The following is a 26,932-nucleotide window of genomic DNA, read 5'->3' as shown; positions in this document are numbered from 1 at the left end:
TTTATTATCCTTTTTGTTCTGGTAACCTGAACCTCTATTCCTCGCTGCTGCATGGACACCCCCCCCCCCCAAGACTGAGGTTTTTCTTTGTCTTGTTGACGCCTTCAACTGTGAATTTAAAGCTTGGTGAAAAATGTAACATTTAAACATCCAGTGTTTAAGGGGGGATATGTCTGCTGAATCAAAGTGACTCTTGTGTTGAATACTAAGAATATCATGAGTTATTGTTGATTTTTTTGCCACAGAATGTTTCAATAGAGACAGATGTGTTTCGGTAGAAGGATCCTTGCACTGTATACAATCTCAGGATGAAAACGCTGAAAGTGATGCATAAATTTAGTATTTATATACCTGAGAGACTCTTCTTTATAGCTTCAGGACACAACAATGCCTCAGTATCAGAAACTAATATTTTTTCCTGTAGAACAAAAAATACAACCCCAAATTATCAGCTTCTTTCCATTTCTCATGTTTAAATCCGATTCAGCCCTATGCAGTTTATTGCTTATAACCTAGTGCCACAGCACAGTGAATAAAACTGCTCATTTCAATGTATTTAAATATGAGTGCAAAATGCAGTAAAAGATAGATGACATACTGCTGTATGTGATATTAAATCCTCTTCCTGACATGGAGTGATCAGCCTGGAACTCCAGCCTCAGCGTGTTGGTGTTGGATGTCAAATGGGAGGGACTCTCAGCCCCTGAGAACCTCCCAATGACTATGGCGTCATTTGTCTCCCCATCTTTCACTGTTAGTGAATCATAAGGAGCTTCGAGGTCAAAGTCATTAAAAGCCAGGTGAATTCTGGACCCTGGATCAGATTGGATGAGCCAGATGCAGTTCATGTTGTTCCCGTAGCCTTCGGGGTAATCTGGAGAGAGGACTGTTCCTGAGGGAGCTGTGAAGTTGGACATGCAGGGGACTATGGAAAAAAGAGAGACATATGGATAGATAAAAACAGAAAGGTGGGCGAAAAAAAAATTAAGAAGGAAGAAGAAAGCAAAGCATAGAGAGAAATATTCATTGCCATAGCATCACCCTTCATCATTCGCTCCAAGCCATAATAAACTCTGCACCATCACCGTGGTCAATACAGAGGAATACTAAAGAGATGACAGCAGAGCACATGCCATATCTGTATCCAGCCCCTACAGATGACTTTGATACTCACATATGCATATGGGGATGTTTGCCGACCACTGGTTGTTGTCTTGGCAGGAGATGGTTTTCTCTCCAATCAGCTCGAAGCCAAACTGGCACTCAAACCTCAGGATGCCCCCATTAGAGAAGCTGTCCCCTTCTCTTATCCCATACAGAGGAGTCCCAGGGTCACCACAACTCTCTTTATCGATTTCTGTAAAGACACAGTTTATGAAGGAGACATGTGTGATTATTGCTCCCTCAACCAAGTTTAACTGCCCCCACAGGCTGACTCTTGACCTAGCATGATTAAGTAAATTAGAGATGTCAACAAATATATAGAAACAACTTACTGTGTTTGACAGGAATGCAAAACAATAATGCCTGGACAGAACAAAAACAAACTAAAGCAGCTAAATCTACTGGCATCAAGTTGTACTATACTTAAGGCTATAACATTATTATAATAGAATAGATTTCAAGTAGAAAACAGGAGAAAAGATTAATGAGAGTTATGCGGTCATAACAGTGCTTTGTAATTTCTGAGCATACCAGGCAGCGTTTATTTACCGAGGTGAAATGAAAAAAAACAAAACAAAACATTAAACACGAGCATATAGGGACTTCATACAACATATTTACTGATTGGTGAATGAAACAGGCAGCAGCAGGAATTGATACTGTGATGGAGGGCAGAGCAGGCAGTGATACACGCTGTGCCACTTCAGTACAGACATCCTACATCTTTGTATCGAGTTGAAGATTCCGATTCAGACAACTTTATTTATCCCAAAGGGCAATTCAGTCTTTGCAGTCCTCCCAGACCATAAATACATTCACAACAGTTAACAGCAAACAGGAAATGTCAGAGACAATTTTAAAAAGTCCATACATAGAATGAGATGCTCATTGACATGTCAACCTCCTCATGTGGCCCCTTTAGCCCACAAGGGGCCACCCTGGGTCATTTCTGAGGTATTTAGAGTCCAACTGCTGTGACACAATCAGAAAAGAATTACATTTTCAGTCACTGCTGTGGCCTCTCTACACAGATTGCCAAACGCTGTACAGACCTCCCTCTCTCCCTCATCATATAGATTCATTTATGTACTACTGCTTCTTACCACCTCCCTCTGCTGCATCTTAACTGTCCTACCAATGAGATTTTGGGCGGATGAGAGCTCATCAACCAACCAACCCACCAACCAACTGTAAGGTGTCAGCCCTGTTAAACTGTTAAAAAGCCAGTTGAAAGAAGAGCAAACGCTCAGTTTTCACCAAGAGAAGCTGTTAGTATAGTTCTTTCCTTTTTTTGTTCTAAAGAAATTGTGTCCACTTCTGATAAAACTGCCTCTATAGCTACATCCATGCCAATCTGTTCATTGGCAGCCACTGTTGACGGTCTTGCAGTAAAGCTAAACAATGCCAGTACCTACTGCCTCTACTCCACAAAAGATGCTGATTGGTGCAGTGATTTTCTGACTGGGAATAAATGTTTCGGATTGAGGCTTTGCAAGATGGATCTGCCTGAAAACAGAAATGGAATCTGGCCAGTCCACTAGCTTTGCAAGGTTAGACCACCGATGGATTGCATTTGTAAAGTGGCTTTAAGCTAACTCATTAAATGTCAACTTGCCTCTACATGGTCCCCTTTACAAATACAATGTTTCAAATTAAATTGACAACCTTTTTTCAATTCAATTTTTGCTTTAAATCCAACAACTACACAGACATTTGCCAAGCTTTTTATGTGATTAAATAACATTTGCAGAAATGATATAATGCTTGAATATATACCTCTTTTCTTTAACATGAGCTCTTCCTGTGAATATATCAGGCACCTGGCTTCTTCAGTGCCTGCATAGCTTTAACCAAGTGTGTGGCCACCATTGCAAATCACTGGCCTCACATGCCCAGCGGTCATGTGTCTCTGCTGGGTTCCACTATGTCTCACTACAAGGCCTCATCATCCATTTTAAACAGAAATATTCTGCCAGCTGAACAGAGTATTGCTAGAAGCTGATTGGCCCTTGTTTTGCTGTGTCAGGAGAATTTCCTGAATGCTTCGTTTTCTTTGTTCGTGTAGCCTGGAGCGAGTTTGTATCCGTCTCGTTCTGCATGCCTCCTTCCCCTGAGTTTGCAACTATTCATGACACCTCTTTTTTCACATGACCATAAGGTTAGACATATCCGTCTTTGATCCTATATAAAGGTGCCGCTGTGTCGCCATAATTCTCTTTAAAATTTCATGTGCTGTATTTCTGGAAATGTACCCTACATTTCCCCAGCCGTCCCCCTCCTCTACTCTCCTGCTCTCCTCTCCTATTTTCAGTTTTATTTACACGAGTGGCCCATGGCAGGAAGCAAAGGTGTATGTGCTTTGTGCGTGTGCGCCTTACAGTTAGTATATGCATGTGTATGATTGTGCGTGTGCTTGTGTGCGTGTTTGTGATGTATTGCATTAATTTCCATCATGACATCGTCTTTATGAGGCCCACAGACTCGACCAATCACATCCTGCCTAACACACACAAACTAGTGCACAAATGCACACTACACACACCTAGCAGAAGAATAGAGAACAAATTGCTCTGGAGTGAAGCAGGCATACTGTGGAGCATTCCTATAGTACTACTACTTCTCACCCACGTATCCACAGTGCCTGTCCCATAGCTTCATACAGGCATTTCACTCTCACAAACACACATCTGCACACACGAATAATCCTATTGTAGTCATAACAACAAGGCTGACAGATTCACAAAGGGGATTAGGCTCCTTCGAGTGCGAGTGTGCATATGTGGGTGCTTGTTTGTGTGCAACTTCGATATTCTGTTTGGGGTTGCACATTGAGCCCCATTCCATCATGTTAATACTCCATCATGCTCATACCATATTGTCCATGGGAATAGCGTATATGCACACAAACATGTAAACTCCACACAAGCATACACGTAAAGGAGAGTAAATGGGCTACCTTTAAAGATCTAAGAGAGAGTAGGGCAATAGATTTTGTGCAGATAATGAGATTGGAGAGGGGAAAAAAAGCTTATTGGCTATTTCTCTTTGGTGACCAACGTGAAATCGATTTTACAGCCAGGTTCTAATGGTAACTGAATGCTAAACTATACTTCTATGCAAACCTCCTCTCATAAAAAATTGTCTACAGCAAATTCTGTCTGTTTTTGTGCTTTATACCCCAAACATCCTTACTATCATCTCTAATCAAAAGAACAACACATGAAACACTGCTTTCATAGCTGCAAAAGAAAAGAAAGAATCAAGGGGAAGTGCTCATGTAGACTCAAAAGGGCCCACAGTAGGAGGAAAGCAATTAGAAATCCAGCCTGTCTAATTAGCTCCTGGTTGTGAGGATCTGCAACCTAAAGGGAGTGGCTTGAATTGACTCGTTCACACTGTAGACATCAGCGAGAGCCGTCTGTTGAATGAAAATGATCTCATTTATTATACTCAGAATACAGAGGGGTGTTTTTTTTCTCTATCAGGTTCCAAACCAGGCCACTGAGGAGCTTTTGAGGATTGATTTGATGGGAGATGTGTATGAGAGAGACATCAATTTTCTGCTCTCATTAAAAGTACACAAACTCTGTCTGCCCTTATTACATGAGCTGCACAAAATGCTTTTTTTATACTCTATGGTGTTACTCCCATATACCTACAACTCTCTGCAAAGTGGTCCTCAGGATCATAGATAATAATTGGGCTGTTTTCTTTGATCTGGATACATCTTGGGGCAGAAAGACATCACTCAGTCTGCAGTAAAAACTTCTCAACTACAGGTCCAGACTGTTTGATGACCCTGTAATAGGCTTGTTGTTGTTCCAGTATCATCAGTGAAACTCTGGATGAGCCTGCCCTCACAAACAAACTATGTACACTACAGGAAAAACAACAGGACAACCAAACCCCAGAGAATTTGATGCAATTTTTGTTCCACTTAGATGTTTCTGTCTCTTCCTCTCTCCTACTGAGAACACGCTCTAAATGTTAAATTTAATAACCAAACAAAAGTTACATCAGTCAACATCGCCTCGTTGGAGTACGCTGTGTTTTTCGAAACAAGGCAGTAAAACCAATAAAGTCTTCCAAGATGTTACTTAAGAGAGGTTAAAGCACCGGTTTCCAAATGTTTCTTTTGCATCAAGAGTCTAATGAGCTCCAGACCATCTGGATCTGCCTCTTGATGAGCCTTTCAGATGACTTTATGACCAATGAGGACCAAAACGACCTCTCCTGTATTCTGAGTAAGCATGACACTGTTCACTCTATTTTAGACAGGAAAGCTTAAAGTTTAAAATGGTGATCAGTCAAATCATGAGTTGATATATTTCGTCAAAAAAACTGCACTCTCTTGGTTCACAAATAGGATTCTTATTGTATGGAATATGTTGCTGAAGCTCAATTAGACCTAAGTGACATAAATCATGACACATTTTGAACCATACAGTTTTTCAATCTCAGTTACACCGTTATATAGGCAGTGAAAATTTCGAGTCAATAATTCATAGCTGGAAAATGACACACTAGGAAAAAAAGGATATTAAGGCTCATTAACCCAAAGCTACAATTATTGACTGTAAAATTGAACCACATTTCTGGTTATGTTGTGAATGAATATTTCATGAATTCTTTTTTTCATGGAGGTTCAGCAGCTTTTGAAAATCTGTTTAGTTCAATTTGATAAACACGATCCTGCTCGTGATGTTGACTACAGGAGCAGAACCACTTAGGACCAAGAACAAAACTAGCAAGTACAGGAAATATTTCAGCCAGGACCAGTTTATCAAGAAATACATAGGATTTGTGGTTACAAATATTTCTTTATAAACAGTTGATAATTAGCACTTATGCTGTTATTTATGTTTGGCAGTGTGGCTGTTCTGGGATCCCCCACAAGCCTACGTGTAAAGCATCAAACAGGAACAGCATATGCTGATAAGGAAAGCATAAGACAGGAAGAGAAGCAGAAAAAAACCTCAGAGCAGACATCAGTGACATCAGTGACAACAGAATGATTAATAATTAATAATTAAGTCAGAAGCAGAATGAAGGAGGAGCTGGGGTGGAGGAGGGCTGCAAGAGTAGCTGATATCAATTATGGTAGTAGCATGACTCCATGGTCTGCCTGAACTAATGCTATCTGCTTGATTTGTCATAGCTGTGTACAGAGCAGAGAATCAGCATTCTAAGACAGAATTTTATTTATAAATTTAATGAAAGGCTCTTGCCAGTCATCTTTATTATGTTTGCAAAAGTACTCCATTATGTACGTAACACTCGACTTTCTTATCCTATTCAGTGATTGTGAGTTCACACTTTGAGTGCACATTCAGGCACACACTCAGCTCTCTGAGCACACACAAACACTGATTCATTGAGCTAGGGGTCAAGCAGGCGATAAAAATCCACCTTGACATCTCTCCTTCCAATAAAATACATCCCATATTAAAAACTATAAAGAGCAGATGAAAAATCTGAAGTACAATCTAAAAAGTAAAAAGATGACATTATGACTCAGTGATGGGATCCATGCAAAGGAAGAGAGAAGAAAGAGGAGAAACAGTAGGGATGTATTAAAATTAAAGGAGGAGATTTTTTTCTTCTCCCTTAAAGAGTCTGTGGTATGATCTGTTTGATGTAGTGCTGGCCAATTAATCTAGTTTAAATTTCAATGACAATTTTGACCTCCCACAATCATGAAAACATGATAATTTTGATTAAACAATTACTGTGCCACATACCATGTTACACTCATTTTTTCATATTTGTTTAAATATTTTGGTCAATTAAGAAATTCTTTTGTGTCATTTTTAAATTTCACTGTTTTCATATATTTATGTTTTTTCACTCATTCATTTCCATTTATTGCTTGGTTTTCAAGGTGTTACGACAAGTTCAATAATACAGCTTTAAAATCATGATTATGATTTTGTCTTAATTAAGCATCCTCAGTTTAATGCAAAAGCTTTTGAAAAGAATGACTATATTGAGGCTAACCGCATGCTTTTAGTTAAATCTGATAAGATGTTGTAGCATGCATGAAGCATTCAAGACAAAAAAATGTTTGACACAAGATTGACACGTCTGTAAACTCGACCTGTTTTAAAACTGGCAGTGAAGTAGACGCTTGACGTTTATGCTTCAGTTTGTCGCCTCTGAGCGCTACGTTACATAACACAGGGTGATAGGAGAGAATGATGCACTAAAGAACATGAAGGAATGACTTATCACCCCAGTCATCATCCAAATGGTTCACAGAGAAATGAGATGGAGAACAGAGTGGCTAGGCAAATATTTAGCAGTCACTGTACTGTGTTTTGTATAATTTAAGACGTGCATATTTAAAGCAGGCAGCTTGAATACGGCATCAAACTATTAACTTGAAATTAGGACGGCAATATAAATAGTTTTTGATAAGCAATCCAGACTAAACACAGAAAACAAACCACTGTTCATTTAACAGTTTATTCAATTTGATGAGTAGGCATCTTTACTCGCCACATTCATGGTCAAAGCACGGCTTTAGTGAGCAGCAGCTGAGCGAAGGCAAAATGAGCACCTGTGTCTGTTTAAATTGGCAGGAATAAGCTGTGAGTCCTAAGTGGAACAGAAGGTTTACTCTGTGTGCAGTGCTGAATCCTCCATCAATCCAATTGGCAGCTGCTTCATTTGAATTATAGAAAGCGATGGTGGTGCTCTAAATTCCCACTCTGTGGCCGCTGTCAAAGTTAAAAAGAAAAGATGAGCTGGTGATGGGATACTGCTGAAGCCCCTAAGAGACCTCAGAAACAATCTGAGTAGACTTTGTAACAGAATCACTGATTACAAAGAAAACAAGAGGAGGGGAACTAAAACAGGTTCATTCTGTGTATCGCTGCTTGAACTACACACACATACAAACCTCATTTTTGGCTGAGAATATCTATGACAGTTAAAAACACTTCACTTTAGGGTATGAACTTCATTCAGAAGAATTTTAAGAGCAGGCCCCTATGCACCCACCTATAGAAGAAAATTGAGGACATAATCTTGTCTTTGTGGGTGATTTTTTGAATTGTTATTTAAAAAAAAACAGGATATGCCAACATATGTTCATATATTTTAATGATTTAGGAGGGGGAAAATACTTTATACAATAAGTGTTGTTCAAGTACAAAGGTGTATAAAAAAATAAAAAGGATCCATTTATCTTTCCAGAAAAAAACTCTACATCCTTGAGTTTAATAAGCTATAACTTTATGAGAGACCAAACTCACTAAAGTCCAACATTTCTGAGAAAATACTTAGAATTTATAGTTTAAAAAGGCAGAAATTTGGACCATATACACTGGAAAGTTGTCAAAGTCACTCTAGTAGCCGCCATGCCACTGCTAAAAACTGTTATAAGGGTCTTACTGCAGACAATGTTTTTATAAAGAGTTGCACTGTTTGCACACACAACTTTCCACATACATTAAGCAAAACAGTGACAGGAAACACGACTCTCTAAAAGATGTTTGTCTCACATTTTTTAAGCATAATTTGCAGAAAACATTTACACAACTCGGGTCTTTTACTACCACATTTGGATTTAATTATACAACAATTCAACCAATCCACAGCCTCTGCAGAAGTTAAACCAACAAAACAGCATTAATCCACTCCTAAACACTGACGACTATAACATAAACATTATTTTGTAAGTCTAATGTTTGACTTTCCATTGATAACAAATTAATTCAAAACCCATGATGGCTTATCGTCTGTGTTTCTGGCAGAGTTTAAACAGAGTTTAGTGAAAAAGGACTGTACTGAGAAGGATCCTACCCCACGATCAGCCTGTTTGATTTTTTAATGATTCAGGTAGCAATATCTTTAATCATAAAAAATAATGTCATAATAACATAGACGATCAAAGACACTGTGACCCACTGTTACGAGTAGCCCATCTAAAGGCTGTTAATCATTAGTCCAGATGCTAAATTCTGATCTGAAATCACAAGCAGGGTTCCTACATGCTTTTAAAAATCAAATGAAAGTATTTTTAAGACCTAAACTTAGAAACATGTGTACCACCCTTTGTACAGAAAACTGCCAAAAATGAGAGGCATAAGATTTCTGGGACTGAATCTTCTTATTTAATGAACTGTTTGTGAAATGTCAAATGGTATAGGGCAAAATAATTTTTGGGCCATAAATACCAAAATTAGCTAATTTCTTACCCTGTTAATGGCTCTATTCTATCACAATATAGTATATTAGTATTTATCATGATATATTTTGTGCTGAGCTGATTCTAGACAGCTGAGCTATTAAAAAGCAGAATAATATCTTTTTTTAAGGAAAGATCTGATAAAATAAGAGTAGGAATTTTGAAGTGGGCAAACTGGTAGCCCAGATGTTACAGCATTGGTGTTTCTCAACAGTATGGAGTTTATGTAATTACAGTAAGTCAGAAAAAAACATTCTCTGAATGATGGAGAAAAATAATGCAAAACATTTTTTGGGGGGCTGGATATGGACATGTCTTACTCAAAGTGTCAGATAGAATTTAAAACTCCTCAATGATAAAACTAGAAAAGCACTCAGAGTGCGCAGACCTCCACCATTAGCCCTATCTCCCAATAGTACAGAATCCTGTCCAAAAATTCCTGGATCCAGATGATGATCCAGATCACTCCCAAAATGTAATCAGTTCTTCCTTATGCCATTTCTGACATATCCTAAAAATTTCATTAAAATTTGTACATAACTTTTTGAGTTATGTTGCTAACAAGCTATCAAACTAACTAACTAACAAACTAACTAACAAACCCTGCCGATCCTTGGTGGAGGTAAAAACAGATGTTTTAAGACACTAGCCTTAAATTTCAAATGTGCAAATTATGACAATCAAAGACTTTTAAGGATCTGCAGGAACCCTGACAAGTTTTTCCTTGTTGCTCAGTCCAAGTCAAAGTATAATTTGATAAGGCTCTCAACTAAATTTTACTTATGCAAGGCAAACCGCTTCATCTCATTAGATTTTCATCCACATAATAGCATTATTTTCAATGTAATGATATCAAAGATTCAAAGTACTGATCCTCATAAACCTACAAGTTTTTAAACTCTACAAGTTTTGTATTTTATTAATAAAATTTAAAACTTGATAAACTCAAAAATCTGACTTGTTTTCCATAAATTTCTGAATTTATGATCTTTTTTTCTTGAAGATTTATAGATGCTCTTATAATATTATTATTATTATTATTATTCATTCATTCATATTTTCATGAAAAAAATCCATTATAAATATAACTGTAATCCCACTGAGTGAGAGTAGTTTATGCAACTCATTCATTTTTCAATACAAAACATTTTTCTTTTGTCAGATAATGCTCTGAATGTACACATAAAACCCCAACATGCATCCACATATCTATGCTCATAACATTTTTTTCCATATTGTGTAAAATTAAAAAACACTGAGGCACTGTTTTATTGGGTTGAACTCAAAGAATCAACCCAATTTAAGGCAAACATTATATTTGAAAGTGCTTGCACACCACAAACGCAAACCAATAAACACATAAACACGCAGAATAAAATGAGATTTTACGCTCACAATGACTCAACAGAGCCTCTTTATGGGCACATACATACATATATATGCTTATGATACTCATATCTATTCAAGAAAAAAAACAGAAACCCACTGAAATTTGGACTACATCATATCTCCAATGTTCTAGTGGCCTCTTAAATCTCTAGCTGTGACATGCAGTGATTCAGAGCAGACTGAAGGATTGTGTACACACAGTCTGGCCTCTATATATGGGTGTGTGTGTTTGTGTGTGATTTGTATGCAATGCAACAGGGAGGGGAGTCAAAGTGTTGCCAGGTTGTTGACCTTGGCTTTAATAATAGATGAATGGTGACAAGAAAAGAGAGGGACAGAGAGAGACAGAGAGGAGGGGAGAAATAGAGAAGGATTGGAGTGCAAAAGGGTGCAAAAGAGAAAGAGAGAAGTGGGACTGGTCAACTGGAAGAGAAGAGAAGAAAGGAGTAAAGAAGAGCGTGCATAAGAGAGCAAGTGAGGGGATGTGATTTTAGAGGGAAGGAAAAGAGCGAGCTAGCCAGCTAATGAGGAAAAATGAGCCAGACAGACAGAGAGAAGGAAAGAGAGGGAGAATGTGAAAGAGGTGAGTGACTTGTTGGTGGAGCTTCGTTGGCTCACTGATGGAGGACCTGTCGAACACATACACACACACAGTGTAGTGTATGGGTGACTTTGCAGCAAGGCTGCAGTAACTGATAATGTTTATATTTCAGCCAAGGTCTACGGGATCTTTAAGAACACATACATACAGTCTGTCTATCCCTGTCCGTTTCTGTTGTCTTAGAAACACACATAGATCTCATGCATGCGTTCACTAAAACCACAAACACCCACCTGTATAGTAAATCTTGTGGCTGATAGAGCCAGGGCTCACAGACAAGCACATGCATTTTGCACTGAGAATTGGCGGAGCTCTTCAGGGGATTTGATAGGGAGAAAGTCAAATCACAGGGAATCAAATCAGGCATTTTCTTCTACTTTTTGTTCCCGCTGCCCTTACATTTAGTTTTGTAGGAAGAAAAAAAACTACAATCATAATTTTTCATAGATGACTTTAATCCAAAACTGATAGGAAAATATTTTCAACATGCAGTTACACTCAGATGTAAGTGTCCACCGGAGCAATGTAATAACCTCCACCAAGGAGGTTATGTGATTGGCAGGGTTTGTTAGTTTGTTTGTTAGCAACATAACTCAAAAAGTTATGGACAGATTTTAATGAAATTTTCAGGAAATGTCAGGAATGGCATAAGGAAGAGCTGATTACATTTTGGGAGTGATCCGGATGATCATCAGGATCCAGGAATTTTTGAGAGGATTCTTTACCATTGGGAGATAGGGCTAATGGTGGAGGTCTGCGCTCTCCGAGTGCTTTTCAAGTTTGTTACATGCTATTCATGTTGTAGTTGAAGCTTAGTGCCCTGGGACCAGTATAAAACTCTTCAGCACGATATACAACATTTGCAGTTGTCAAGCTAATCTTGTCATAAGATTAACACTCTTAAACCAAATTTGATAAATAATCATTTTAAGATTTTTCAGTTAAAATAACAATTGTGACACCTTAAGAGTGAGCGGTATCACTATGGAAGAGGCTAACTAGTGTGTGTTTATATTAACTAAAGAAAATAAAGGAAAATTTCTGCTGACTCTAGCAAGCTGGTTTCTTGTTAATTAAAGAGTCCTGATTCTAAGCCAGTTATTTCCTGCCAAGGTAAAAACTTATTAATCCTAAGGTAAAAAAATAATCCTTTTTAGTAGTCATAAATAGAAATTATTTGCTTGCCTGGTCTGTTTCATCTATTCAACATTCATTGTTATCCATACTCATACTAGTTCTATCATTGGGATAAAACTGAAATGACTGAAGGCAATTGGTTTCCACAAAATCATCAAGCAATGTCAACTAATTCAGGTTAAGAAAAGCATGGCACTCATACAGACATGCTGTGTTTATAGGCAAAGACAGGTAGTTGATGTTTATACATTTTAAATCACCTGCCTCACTGTTTAAGTGAAAGATTGTTTATGTTTTGTGTTACTATTAAAAAAGGATGTTGCAATATTGATCTGATGGCAAGTGGATGTATTATAAGAAATACTGTACGTTGTGTTTTTATAAAAGATTTTATAAAAGCTTTTGCATCAGTCACTTCCTTGTTGTAATTTAAATGCCCAAGGCTGATATAACAGAATTGATCATTTAGGTAAACAAGTGAACACCTAAACACAATTCTCTGGAAATTTACTGAGATTTGATTATTTTTAAATAAAATTTCAGCTAATAAATACCAGAATATTTGCCCATCATGCTTTTTCATTGTAGTATTAAAAGCACAGATGCTTTTAAAGAGCAGCTCTTGCCGTTCACTTTTCTATTGATCCTGATGGGGAAATTACTCAGCAAAGATGAACGACAGTCAGAGAAGCAGATATGCACCACCTAACATTGTTAAAACTATTGAATGTGCGGTTCAAATCCTGTTTTTAAAGTTTCATGATTTAAAAGTCATAGTGCTTGGAAATTAATCAAATATAAAAAACTATAAGGTTAGAGTTCAGAAACATGTTTTTTTTTTACTTTCTGTGTAGGGGTAAATTATCACTTATTTGTTGTAGAATTTAAAAATACAAATGTAAACAGAAGTAAATACATAAAAAAGTGCTCAAGCCGTTTTTTATCCTTCACTTATTTCACTGTTAATTGAACTTCAAATTAAAACCAAAGGACTATAAAGGGCAGAGATATATCAAGACAGTGTGCCATTGTCCCACTATGCTCAAACTCAAATACTGATCTGTGACCTCTTTATGACAATAAATCCACCGCTGATGGCAGCCAAATGAGGCACACAAGCTTTATCTCTGCAGCAGAACTCATCTTACTTTGGTTTTAAAGACTATTATTTAATTCAACATTCATTTACCAGACACAGAACTTCATAAAGCTTATTTTCCGTATGGTTAGGCTGTAATGACAGAATAAAAATGCCTCTCTTTTCATTCTTAACTTGATATCACATGAAAAGTTCAGGTGTCCCCGTTTGAACATTTATTTAAGAGGTAAACTTTCCAGGAAATAAATCTTCCAGTTCAAGAACATGCACTAAAAAGTCTCTAAAAACTCTCTTTAAAAAAACCCAATTATTTTCTTAAGTGACGGACTCAGAGATAACACAGCATAACCTTGGTCTTTTGAAAGAGTTCAAACACAGTTAAAAGAATCCTTCTTCACCTCACATCCAGACTCATCACACACAAAAGACAAAGTAAAACATGCCTTTTAAACAACAATAATCAATTTAAGAGTCAGAGTGACAGCATCCATTGTGCAAAGCTCTTACACCTGTTGTTCCCAGTCAAACCCACTGAATCTATTTTAGTTTTAAATAGAGAAATGCAGTGGCATGTTGATTTTCTTTTCACTTCCTAAAAATATTTTTTTGTCTTGCAACAAATACACAGAGCAACAAATATTGCTCCCGATGTTTCTGTTTTGTTTAAAGATTAAACTACTACTACTAATAAATTTAATAGGAATATATTTATAAAGCACTTTCAAACAAAGTGTTGAACATAGATTTAAAAGAACAATAATTAAAACAAATTAACTCATTGAGTGCCATTGATGCATATATACTTCATTTAAAAACCAACGCTTGAATGCCATTGACATATATATACGTCAAAGTGTTTTTTCGGCGGCTAGCAGAAGGGGGCGTTTTCACATTCCCTGTGAGTAATTTTGGGGCTTCTGGGATATGTAGTCGGAACACGGAGGAGTCATTCACTGAAACAGACCGAAATCAGCGTGGCCATTCATCTGCCTCGGCCGGCCAAGAGGCCGCCAGGTCTCCCCCGTGCCAGCTTGATACACACAGCGATGACACTTCAGAGACGGACTTTTTTGACCCAGACTTTGATGAATGGCTGCCGAGCAAGCGGAGCGGATCTTGACTTCCGTCCCAGAGCGATGGGGATAAGTTAACGTTATATATTACATATATAATCCATATAACATATTTTATATTATATTACTTCTGTAATTTTCAGGCAGTGCCAGAGGACACGCAAGCAGGAGAGGACGTGGGTGTATCGGGGGTCCCGTGGAGGCCGTCCAGTTGCAGGCTGTTGTTTTTGTAATTTGTATTCATTTTACAATAAAATAACATGTGAAATACAATTTTCAGATGTCTTTTATGTCATTTAAGGCAAAATTATAACATTCAAATCACTGTTTTGCTTGACAGACTCTTTGACAAAAATGCATTTTTCTTAGCTTTCTAGAAAAAAGTGGTCTTTTTGGTGAAACTAGCCTCTATTCAACTTAAAGGTAGAATATCTGACATTTTACACTTAAATGTAATAAAAATCAAACATATGCTATGTAAATGTTTTTTTCTGAGTACAGTATCAACACACTGAATTAAAACTTCGGTACCCTGTAGTTTTGTGTTATATGGGATGTTTATAACTCTGTCCGGACCGGATTGGGGCGGTAACCTTCTCCTCTAGCACACGCCCCTCTCCTCCTAGATGCGCCCCCAGGGGCAGCAGTGCTGCTGCAGGTAAATGTTTCACCTAAACAGCTGAGAGGAGTGTAAATGGCAGACTCCAGTCCGAAGCGGCCGACCGAAGGCCTACCACCAGCTTCCCCTCCACCTAAAAAGCCTCGACATTTGTCTAGGAAACCCTCTGACAAAGTGAGAGAAAAAACTAGAGATAATTTCGGACTTGCTTTTCCTCGGTGAGGAGCCCTACGCTAAAAAGCTCTCGCATGATTCAGAACTGGCTTTGCTTCTCGTGGATGCATAAGTAGGCTACATCTTTTCATTCATTGTGCGCATTGTCTCAACATTTGTCCAGTGTTGATTTATTGACACAGCACTATTCTTATGGTTGGACATTTAAGCTGAGTGTAATAGCGCGGCTGAAATAAATGTGGGGTAAAAATGAATGGAAGCTAGGCGTGCTAATGTTAGCCTGCTGTTAATAAATGGAGGCTGCAGACGGAGGTAGCTCTACTCAAATCAGGTAGTGTCTCAAATTTAGTTTATCTCAAATCACCCAAGTCTTATTTGAAGCTGATGTTTTCATGTTTAATTGATGCTATAACATAACCGGCCAGGATAAGAAGAGCTTGTAAAAATGGTTTACTGCAGCTGAAAAAAGATAATAGCAGTAAAGGTTGCCTTGAACGTTACATATAAACTTGTATATGATCGGTGTTTAGGATCAACAGAAGCTAAAGTGGCTAAATGGGAGGCTTCAAAGTGGTGGAGGTGTGTCAAAAACTCCTCTTTGTTTACATTTTCAAGGCTTTGCTCTCCTACGACACCTAGTGGAAAAAAAATCGCATAGTCCACCTTTAAGATAAATCAAGAACGGAACAAGCTGCAAACAAACGGTTTTTCCATGATGAAATAGAGGGTTTGCTCTTTTCTGTGTTTTCAGAGTAATAGTACAAATATTCTGTGGGTCTTGAAAGATGACTCAAAATGGCCAAAAACGCTGGCACAAGGCACTTCCCATATTATAAAAGGACTGGCACTCAATGAGTCAATTAAAAAACACATTTAAAAATAAAAAAAAACATTTAAAAACACGCTTTAACTACAAAAGGGAAACAAAAAAAACATCTAAGACTCATAAGCAGCAGTAAAAAAGTGGTTGTAAGCTTTGCTTTAAATACATCAATGGAAGATGCTTGCTGACGTCTACAGGTGGACTGTTTCACAATGTAGGTGCACAAAAAGAGAAAGCCTGCTCTCCAACTGTCTTTCAACAAACTTTGGAGACACTTAATAGCCCAGTCTACTGGGACTGCAAAGCAAGCACAGGAAAGTATGAATTAACCAAAATAGACAGTCATGATAGTGCAACAGGTGCGGAAAAGGTAACCAGTAAAGACAGAGGCCAGTACTGGAGAAATGCGCTCATACTTACTCACTCTGGTCATTTTGAACTAACTGCAGCCCTTGAAGACACTTTTGTGGTAAACCTGACAGAAGAATTGATGTAATCTTGTCAATATTTCTGATGTGAAAAAAAGGCTACTCTTATCACCTCATTGACATCAAACGAAAGGGTCTGTGAGCACACCGAGAGTCTTAACTATGTCACTGCAATGAATTAAGCCTGTTTTATGCTTGACACATTAATGGAGTTGTAAGTGTCCGAGTGGCCAAACACACTTCTGAAATTGTTACAGACGCAGACACACTAGATGTCAGGATAGCTAATTTTAAAGAAATTTTAGTTATGGAGGTTTAGAAAACATAAACACCTATTTGATTCTTTGTTGTAGGATCACAGAGACATCCAGATGATAAAAAATTCCTGGCTTGAAATGTCAAACACAGTAGGAAAAGAACAAAAGTACACCTCATCATCTATCTTTCGCATTCTCCCTGTCTGGATTAAGCGGCCGTACGGACCATCTCCTCTCCCTTTATTGTTTTAATGACAAGAATAAACAAAGCACTTTCTCTTTCTGGTTCTCCATATTGTAAAAAAATGATTCCTCTACAACTTCCATTAAAACATGCTAAGGATGTGATTTTTGAAGACACTGCCCCCTTAGTTTTTGGAGAGTATCGGTTTGTGGTGAGGATGAAGCTGGCACTAGGTATAAATGCACCAGATGTTTTGGCATCATGATTCCATGTCAGATTGTGTTGGTGCTGTCGTCCACACAGAGAGCATAACCAAGCATTTACACAGTCACACAAAGAGTGAGTGAAATTATCAAACTTATGATTAAGTCTAGCTAGTCCAATAAGCATCAATTCTGTCTTAGCAAAGTTTAGAAACAGGATATTTGCTGATAACCAACTCCTAATAACATCCAGGCAGGCCTCAAGTATATTTGTGTCAGACCCACTCTAAAGGACTACTGGCATGTTCAACTGTAAATCATCTGTGTAACAGAGAAAAGCTATTCCAAATTTGTGGAGAATCTGACCCAAAGGTGCCAAATAGTGTGAGATCAACAAAGGACCCAGAACAGACCTCTGTGGCACCCAAGGAATCAGAAAATACATTGTTGTATAGACAAATTAGACCTAAAACCTTAACCACTGGCCTGAGATGCCAAAACACTAAAGAGCTTCTATATGCCATGCTTAACAATACAGACCAAAAAAATCATTTTACTTCACTGTCAGAGTTTAGTTTGTCCTTACAGCTGCAGCGATTTTGGCTAATGTTGTTAGTTGCAGCTGCATGTATGAAGAAATCAGCGCTAGAAGAGAAACACTTTAATGTTCAAATTGGTCTGTTAATATTTGGAGAGTGTATAGAGATGCTGTTCTATTAAATTTGTTTTTGCAATATAAAGGAATGATGGGGCCATCTTTGAACACAGTGTTTTTAAGTGTATTCTAATCCAGCATGGATATCTTACTGCTTAATACCTCATCTTCTCATTTATTTTACTAGCACACAACATTTCTGTATTTCTTCTTCTAAATGCCACAAGCACTAATCAGCCATAACTTTACTACTGACAGAAGTAGTGAATGATATCGTCTCTTCACAGTGTCAACTGTGAGTGGTGGGGATATGTCAGGCAGCAGGGGAACATTTTGTCCACAGAGTTGATGTGTTGCAAGAAGTGAACACGAAAAGCATAAGGAAGTGGTTGACTTGAAGACTGAATCTCCAGCTCTACAGCTTTTGTGGTTTGTCCCAAGTCTACAGTGGTCTGTTCAACCAAAAGTGGCAGCAGGGACATGGGCAGCTCACATATGTGTGTGGGGAGCATTTCATTGACCAGTGTGGTCTTATCCAACAGAATAGCTAAAGGAGCTCAAACTGGTGAAAAAGTTAATGTTGATAGGAAAGTATTAGAACACACAGTGCCTCAACAGGTTAGGGCTTTTTAGTAAGAAAACAAAATAAGGCTGAAGGTTTGAAAGTTTTAGCTGTGTTAGTTGATTCAATAAAACAGAGTGGATTACAAAACACAGGAGAGGCAAACAAGTCTGTGGAGTACAACAGAATGGCATACTGTCTGTGGGGAAAAAGGTATAAAATGTACTTTAAAAATCTTCAGAACTTGTTGTTTTAACATCTAGCTATTTTTTGGCTACATACACCTAAAGAGAACTTGTTCTCACATTCTTTCCTTTATTTCTCTCACACAAAAAAAGGTTAAATTCCTACCTTTGTAGTTGATCTTAAATCCTATCGATCCAACACTCTCATCTGACTGCAGGTGAAGCCACATCTGGTGGGTCATACTAACAATCAGGTCAGGAACAAAGCTCCCTGAAAGGCTGAAGCACAAAATACACTGCCATTAGATCAATGTTATCATAGTTATTATTATAAAGTCTAATTTTCATCACTGCAATCATAGCCATTTTCAAATTCTCAACAGCTTTGAGAGGGAACACAATGCTGGGGTATTTTATGATCAGTTTTGCTTAATGTTCTCGCAGAAACACAAATTGCTCAGAGAACATTTAAAGTATCCAGCGTTTTCCTCTTTTTTTATATTCAGAATGCCAGCGCCTCTTAGGCATGAAAGTTAACAGTGGCTGTCTCCAAAGTGAATTGAAATCACCCACTTTGTAAAAGCACTGCATCTGTTATCCTTTTGGGTACTGCAGAATGTTTTCAAAATTCAAGCATTGGTTCATCTTTTTAAGTGGAGCACACATAATGCAGACTTCTGTTCTATGATGGGACTAATTGCAAAAAAAGGAGATGAAAGATTTCAAGTCAGCTGGCTTAAATAATAAGAACCAGAATGAAAATTGACATGTACAAGAAGGAAAATTGGTAGTTGCACCTACTCTGGTGATTTAGCCTTTTGTGGGAAATGCTAGTTGTGTTGTGAGGTGTATTAAAAACTGAGAATAGCCCTGCTGCTTATGAGAGCAGCTGGCCAGAATGCAAACACTATGCCTGTTTCACATCTGCTTCATGGAGTCACTGAAAAAAAATGCAAAAAAAAAATGCAAAAAAAAAAAAAAAAAAAAAAAAAAAAAAGAGGTAGAAAATGTCAGGTATTTTTTTTTTTTTACTTTTATCTTTAGGAGATATTATCTCTCAAATTCACATCCTGCTCTGTATCTTATCATCGTAGCCCGGAGCCCTTGGGCAAAAAATATCTGTGAGTACGGATACAAGGCTAAATACTGCCTAGACAACTTAAATTCAGATTTATACATTTCTAACAAGAATGAATCTGGATACACTTTTGTTCTTGTGAGACAAAAATCTGATATGAAATTTTTCTTTCACAATTTTAAAAGCAGATACCCTACTCAGTGACACCAGCCATGAGTCATGTTGGAGTAGTAAGAGATATAATAGAGCATAGACTTTAATATCTGATTCATGGATGAATAATGTACTAAAGTCTAGTTTTGCTGAATATTAACAATGACTTAAATCAAGGATATTTCTCTGAGGGTTGATACAGTCTGTTCACATGAGACACATTTAGGATTTTTTTTTGCATAAATCTTTTCAAAAAAAGGTATTTATAAGGAAAGAAGGGCATGTCAAAGGACAATGTGGCACTTACACTTGTAGAATAGTGGTAGGATCTCCCACCTCCCCACCATCTCCTATGGTCAGAGTGTCATAGGCGATCTCTAGGTCAAACTCTTCAAAGTTGATCTGGATCACCTGAGGGTCACCCAAAAAAAAAAAAAAAACAGACAAACATATCAAAGAAAAAGAGTCTTTCATTTATAGAAAGTCAAAGTCAGTCCAGAAATAGAATTCATATGAAAGTTGACAAAATAAAACATCAAGCGGAAGTAGCAGATTATGTAAACAAACCAACATAAGAAACTTTGGAATCCAACAAATATGATATGTAAATTGATCCCTGTGAGTCACTGTCTGTGTCAAGGTTGTAAAGCCCAACCATAACTCTAGCTATGCCCCAATTCAGGGGCTGCAACCTTTGGAGGGCATATACTACATACTGCTGCTGTTTCTTTTGAAGAATGCAATCCCTAAATTAAGATCCCATATTTCTAAATCAGACTATACAGCCAATGTTGAAAAAGGGAACTTTTATCTGTCTACTCATGTTGTGTTAAAACTTTATTCTTATAATTTAATATATTTTCTAAAAATGTGTAATCTATTTCCTATTTTTCTTTCCTGTTGAGTGGTATGCTAATTTTCAATAAAACCTCTTATTTTTTACAGAATACTGTTCTTGATTTTGCTTTTAAAACATTGACACTTGCACTCAAAGTGCACAAAAAGCACAAGAATATGTTGGGCTGATAAAGTCAATGACATAGTAGAGTGTCTCTACGGAGAGAAAAAAGTTTGTAAATTAAATAAAAAATGAAAATATGTCTAAAAAACAAGTCAGGAATTTAAAAAAATAACATCAAATTTTGAACTTCCTCTTACCCCTGACTCCAGTCATAACCAGCATATGCCCCACAGCAGGTTTTGAGTTCAGACTTTCACCTCTGACCATATCAAAGACACATTTCCCCTGTCTTGGAATAATACTTGACCAAAGGTGAATCATTAAAATTCATTAATCCTTCACACAATGTAGTGCAAGCTCATTCAGTGTTGCAGAAAGAAGAACTAGGAAGAGAGTGACAGAAGAACACCTCCTCTGCTGTGCTGGAAGCTGAGCTCTCTGATCAGGAATTATTAAACCCACACTTTCTGTTTCATCTGAGAGCAGAGAAAACACATTTGGCAGCGATGAAGTCAGAAAAGATGATGGGTGAGGAAGAAAGTAAAGATGAGAGGGACAAAAAAGAGAGTAGATAAAGATAAGGGAGAGGATGGAAGGAAAAAGGAAAGAGAGGCCGGAGGAGGCAATGGAGGAAAGTGGGGGGTCATCAGGAGCCTGTCTTTGATGCTCGCAATATAGAGTGTAAGATTATTTTTAACTAGATTGTGGACTTAACCCTCAGGGAAGACTGCAAACTCACTCTGCCTATCCTTCCTCCACTCTCCTCAGGAGGAATTTTCAGATTTCCAGATTCAATATTCTGCAGCAGGACTTCAAAACCATCCAGGTCTCAGTCTCCTGTCTTTTGGCGCAGCAACAGCAAGCATATTTATGTGCAAATCCTTCTTGTATTATTTCTGAGCATCTCTTTTGTAGTCTGTATTCAGACATTCTGTTTGACTCAGACTTCATAAATGTAGTTGTTTCATTTTTCTTTCACTATCTGCAACCTGAAGACCTGGGGACATGATATCTCTGATGCACATATTGAAGTTTAAAGAGCTTATCCTTACCGTGACCTTAACCATTGAATCCGTTTATAAATAGGGATCAAATGAACACTGTGATAATAAAACAGCTGCCATACAGTTCAGCTCTCCAACTGTTTGACTGCTTATCTGTTGGCAGTGTCTATGGATTTGCCTTTTGCTCATGGGGTTAATGTCTTTCTTTTCCTGCCTATAAAGACATCACATACAACAACTGATGCAGCTATAACAAAATTACATTCCAGCCGACGACCACCTGATGTGGAGTTAAATGAGGGGGCAACAAAGATGAAGCAGCAATGTGCCCATTGCTTCTTATGCTGACTCAGTCCTATCTGCATATAAGGCGGCAGATTGGATTAAAGCATCACCTACACACCTGCTAAACTCTCTCTGGCAAGCACACACACGCACAGAGAAGCATAAGCACACAATACAGCAAGCACGAACTGGCGCACACACAAAAAACATAACACACTCACTTACACAGACAGGCATGGCTTTATGGAGATTAATGTGTCTATTTCTGTGATTACAGAGTCAACATTTTCACACTTATCATAATATTCCTATAAGCCAGAAGCAGAATCTCAATACAACAACAAATCTAACAATAAAATATCATACACCAGTAAATGGAGAGGACTGGTTTACATGTTTTATCCAGAGGTTAGACAAGATCCTAAATAAACTGATCAATCTGCTATCAAAGTGAGTATATTCATCGACTGTACTTTCTATGTTGGACATTCAGGGTTTTTTTGTTTTTGTTTTTATTTTTTATTTTTAACAGCAGACCTTCCAGGCTTTTGTTTTTAACTTTTACCTCAGACGTGATAAAGACAGCAGCTTGGTTGGATACCTTGACTAATTTGGTAAAGTTACTGAGGAGGCATTATGTACCTGGATAGAGTGGAAATGCTATCTCCACCTAACTTGTCAAATAATCAAGGAACAAAGCAGTAAAGACAGAGAGCTAGGGTGGGCATTCAACTCAATCAACTCTTCCACACCTGCACATCATATTTTTTTGCTGATATCTGATACGTCTATACACCCACCTGCTACTTTATAAGATACACCTTGCTAGCACCAGGTCAGACCCCCTTTTGCCTTCAGAACTGCCTTAATTCTTTGTGGCATAGTTTCAACAAGGTGTTGGAAACACATCCCAGAGATTTGGGTCCATACTGACATGATGGCATCACACGGTTGCTGCAGATTTGTTGGCTGCACATCTATGATGTGAATCTCCTTATCCAACATATCCCAAAGGTACTATATTAGATTGAGATCTGGTGACTGTGGAGGCCACTGGAATACAGTGAACTCATGGTGATGTTCAAGAAACCAGCCTGAGATTATTTCAGCTTTGTAGCATTGTGCAATATCCTGTTGGAAGTAACCATCAGAAGATGGGTACACAGTGGTCATAAAGGGATGGACATGGTCAGCAACAATACTCAGGTAGGCTGTGGCATTAAAAATTGCTCTGTTGGTACTAAGGGGCCCAAAGTGTACCAAGAAAATATCCCCCCACCATTACACCACAAGCCTTAACCGTTGATACAAGGCAGGATGGATCCATGCTTTCATGTTGTTCACGCCAGATTCTGATCCTACCATCTGAATGGCTAAGCTGAAATGAAGACTCATCAGACCAGGCAACTTTTTTCCTGTCATCTATTGTCTTTTAGTTTGGTGAGCCCCTGTGAACTGCAGCCTCAGTTTTCTGTCCTTAGCGGATGGGAGTGGCACCAGTGGCGTGGTCTTCTGCTGCTGTAGCTAATCTGTTTGACGCGATGTGCAGTCAGAGAAGCTATTCTGCATACTTTGGTCATAATGAGTGGTTATTTGAGTTGCCTTTATATCGTCTCGAACCAGTCTATCTATTCTCCTCTGACCTCTTACATCAACAAGGCATTTTCGTACACAGAACTGCCACTCACTGGATATTCTCCCTTTTTCGAACCGTTCTCTGTAAACCCTAGAGATGGTTCTGCTTGAAAATCCCAGTAGATCGACAGTTTCTGAAATACTCAGACCAGCCATCCTAGCACAAACAACCAAGTCACTTTCAAAGTACACTATATTGCCAAAAATATTTGCTCACCTGCCTTGACTCGCATATGAACTTAAGTGGCTTCCCATTCTTAATCCATAGAGCTTAGTATGACGTTGGTCCACCCTTTGCAGCTATAACAGCTACAACTCTTCTGGGAAGGCTTTCCACAAGGTTTAGGAGTGTGTTTATGGGAATTTTTGACCATTCTTCCAGAAGCGCATTTGTGAGGGCACACACTGATGTTGGACGGGAAGGCCTGGCTCTCAGTCTCCACTCTAATTCATCCCAGAGGTGTTCTATCGCATTCAGGTCAGGACTCTGTGCAGGCCAGTCAAGTTCATCCACACCAAACTCTCTCATCCATGTCTTTATGGACCTTGCTTTGTGCACTGATGTAAAGTCATGTTGGAACAAGAAGGGGCCATCCCCAAACTATTCCCACAAAGTTGGGAGCATGGAATTGTCCAAAATCTCTTGGTATGCTGAAGCATTCAGAGTTCCTTTCACTGGAACTAAGGGGCCAAGTGCCTAGCTCCTGAAAAAAAAAAAAAAAAAAAACCACACCATAATCCCCCCTCCACTAAACTTTACACTTGGCACAATGCAGTCATACAAGCACTGTTCACCTGGCAACTGCCAAACCCAGACTTGTCCATCAGATTGCCAGATGGAGAAGCGCGATTTTTGTCACTCCAGAGAACGCGTCTCCACTGCTCTAGAGTCCAGTGGTGGCGTGCTTCACTATGCGCCTCAGCATCCGCTGACCCCTCTCCGTCATTTTACGTGGCTTACGACTTCGTGGCTGAGTTGCTGTCATTCCCAATTGCTTCCACTTTGTTAAAGTACCACTAACAGTTGACTGTGGAATATTTAGATGGGAGGAAATTTCATGGCTGGACTTGTTACACAGGTGGCATCCTACCACAGTACCACGCTGGAATTCACTGAGCTCCTGAGAGTGACCCATTCTTTCACAAACGTTTGTAGAAACAGTCTGCATGCCTGGGTGCTTGATTTTATACACCTGTAGCCATGGAAGTGATTGGAACACCTGATTTCAATTATTTGGATGGGTGAGTGAATACTTCTGGCAATATAGTGTAACTTAAATCCCCCTTCTTCCCCATTCTGATACTTGCTTTAAACTTCAGCAAGTCATCTTGACCACGTCTACATGCCTAAATGCATTGAGTTGGTGCAATGTAATTGGATGAGTAGCTATTTGTGTTAAAAAATTAACAGGCGTATCTAATAAAGTGGCTGGTGAGTGCAGAGGGTTCCAGACTTATTTCAGTCTACACTGATATGGACACTGATATATATACTAATGTTTTTAATTGTAAAGAACACCAAGTGTGTCTTGTGCAAAAAGAGGCTGAGTCAAGCAGAGCTGAGAGAGAAGCAGGTAAGTAGACAGTCCAGGAATGGTTTTAAATTTGGATCATGTTCAGGGCTTGAGCATGTGGTGCCCTAGAGAACCACCTATTCTGGATGTCATAGTTGTATGTTTTGCTTATATTTAAAGACGATATATGATTTACACTGGTGATATGTACGGCTTATATACAGGCTGTGAATATCAACAGAAAATGTCCTACTGTATCTGCTGATACCAATATTTCACTTTTGAAGCTAATATCTACCGATACCTCATGTCGGTAATATCAGTCATTCCTGCTAGTTATGCAAAGTTACTCATAACATTTCCCCTGAAACAGTTCAAATGGATACACTAGAGAAAAATTAAAATATCATTTGTTTACTGTGTCATTGATTCACCAAAAGTTCTTGCTAGTGTTCCTGAAAGTTTCGTTTATTTTAAATTTAATAAACACTAATTCACATGCTAAATATTTTACTTTAGGGGGCTACAATACAATGAGACCATAATTGACCCCAAACATCAGACTTTTTAAAAACTTACTTCAAGGCATAACTTTCAAAGATATTTGTATCAGACTCCTGAGTTTATGGTAACATCCATCACCTTTGACCTCTGCTGCTCGTGGACTTGCATACTCTTTAGTGCAATCCCTATGGCACCATTCTTTGACACGTTTGATTGCTGACCGAGCTGGCCTACATGGAGAAGAGCGCTGTGAGGGCCATGCGGTGTATAAAGTCAGACGAGGCCCTGTGTGCTCTGATGTTGCACACTGGTCCATCCATCTCCTTGTATACGTCCTTTATAGAACCCCCTAATGCCACATCAGCACTGTTCACACAGCATTAAACACAGCTAGAATAGAACTACATTACACTGTAGCCATGTGTGTATTTGAGAACACACTGTACTGAAGTCAACTTCAATGGGAACCTCATTACTGGCAGTGTGTTTGTGTTTATGTTTGTGTCCGTATCTCTCTCGGTGTTTTGTGTATACGTGTGTGATGAATAATACTGAAAACTCTACATATTTCTCCTCTCCACTTAATAGGCTGGTGTTCATGGAAACATCCATCTTTCTCCCTCTCCTTCCATCTCCCCTGCCTCTCTCTCTATCTTCTACCCTCTCTTGCTGTCACCCTCTCTGTCTCTCTCTTTCTAATTGGCTGCTGCATTCCTTCTTTCCATCCATCTATGGCTTCTAGCCAATGAGGCGACAGAATTGGATTTCTGCTTGATAAAGCACTTCCCTTGGTTGTCGTGCAGACAATGAGGTGGGGGAGGCTCCTCCCTGCCCGTACTGTAATAAGATCAAGGGATACCTTGAAGATACAGTTGCGGGAGCAATATCTGAAACACCTGGCGAGTCAGTGATGTAAAGAAGGCACAGATAGAGTGTAGAATAATAGATTGTCTGTGACAGTAAACCCTCTGCCATCGGCTCCACTTGAACATGCTTCCTGCTAGATGGTATAAATTTTGCCATAGTGAGAAAAGCTGAGCTTTAGCTGATGAAG

The 26,932-nt window shown here is 38.5% G+C and overlaps 1 protein-coding gene across 1 annotated transcript in view; it reads right to left on the bottom strand.

Moving 5' to 3' along the window:
• The window catches only part of csmd3b (CUB and Sushi multiple domains 3b), a 367,690-nt gene that overhangs the window by 108,151 nt on the left and 232,607 nt on the right, over nucleotides 1-26,932 (bottom strand). The window contains exons 11-14 of the mRNA XM_041808608.1: nucleotides 20,283-20,386; nucleotides 18,911-19,023; nucleotides 1,175-1,357; nucleotides 599-925 (exon numbers count right to left, since the gene is read on the bottom strand). Of these exons, the coding sequence (XP_041664542.1) occupies nucleotides 599-925; nucleotides 1,175-1,357; nucleotides 18,911-19,023; nucleotides 20,283-20,386 (727 nt within the window). The remainder of the gene's footprint in view (nucleotides 1-598; nucleotides 926-1,174; nucleotides 1,358-18,910; nucleotides 19,024-20,282; nucleotides 20,387-26,932) is intronic.

The sequence above is a fragment of the Cheilinus undulatus genome, linkage group 16, assembly GCF_018320785.1.
Source record: "Cheilinus undulatus linkage group 16, ASM1832078v1, whole genome shotgun sequence".
NCBI classification, from domain to species: domain Eukaryota; kingdom Metazoa; phylum Chordata; class Actinopteri; order Labriformes; family Labridae; genus Cheilinus; species Cheilinus undulatus.
The sequence above is the reverse complement of the archived record's forward strand: the minus strand, read 5'-3'. Positions and strand labels throughout refer to the sequence as shown.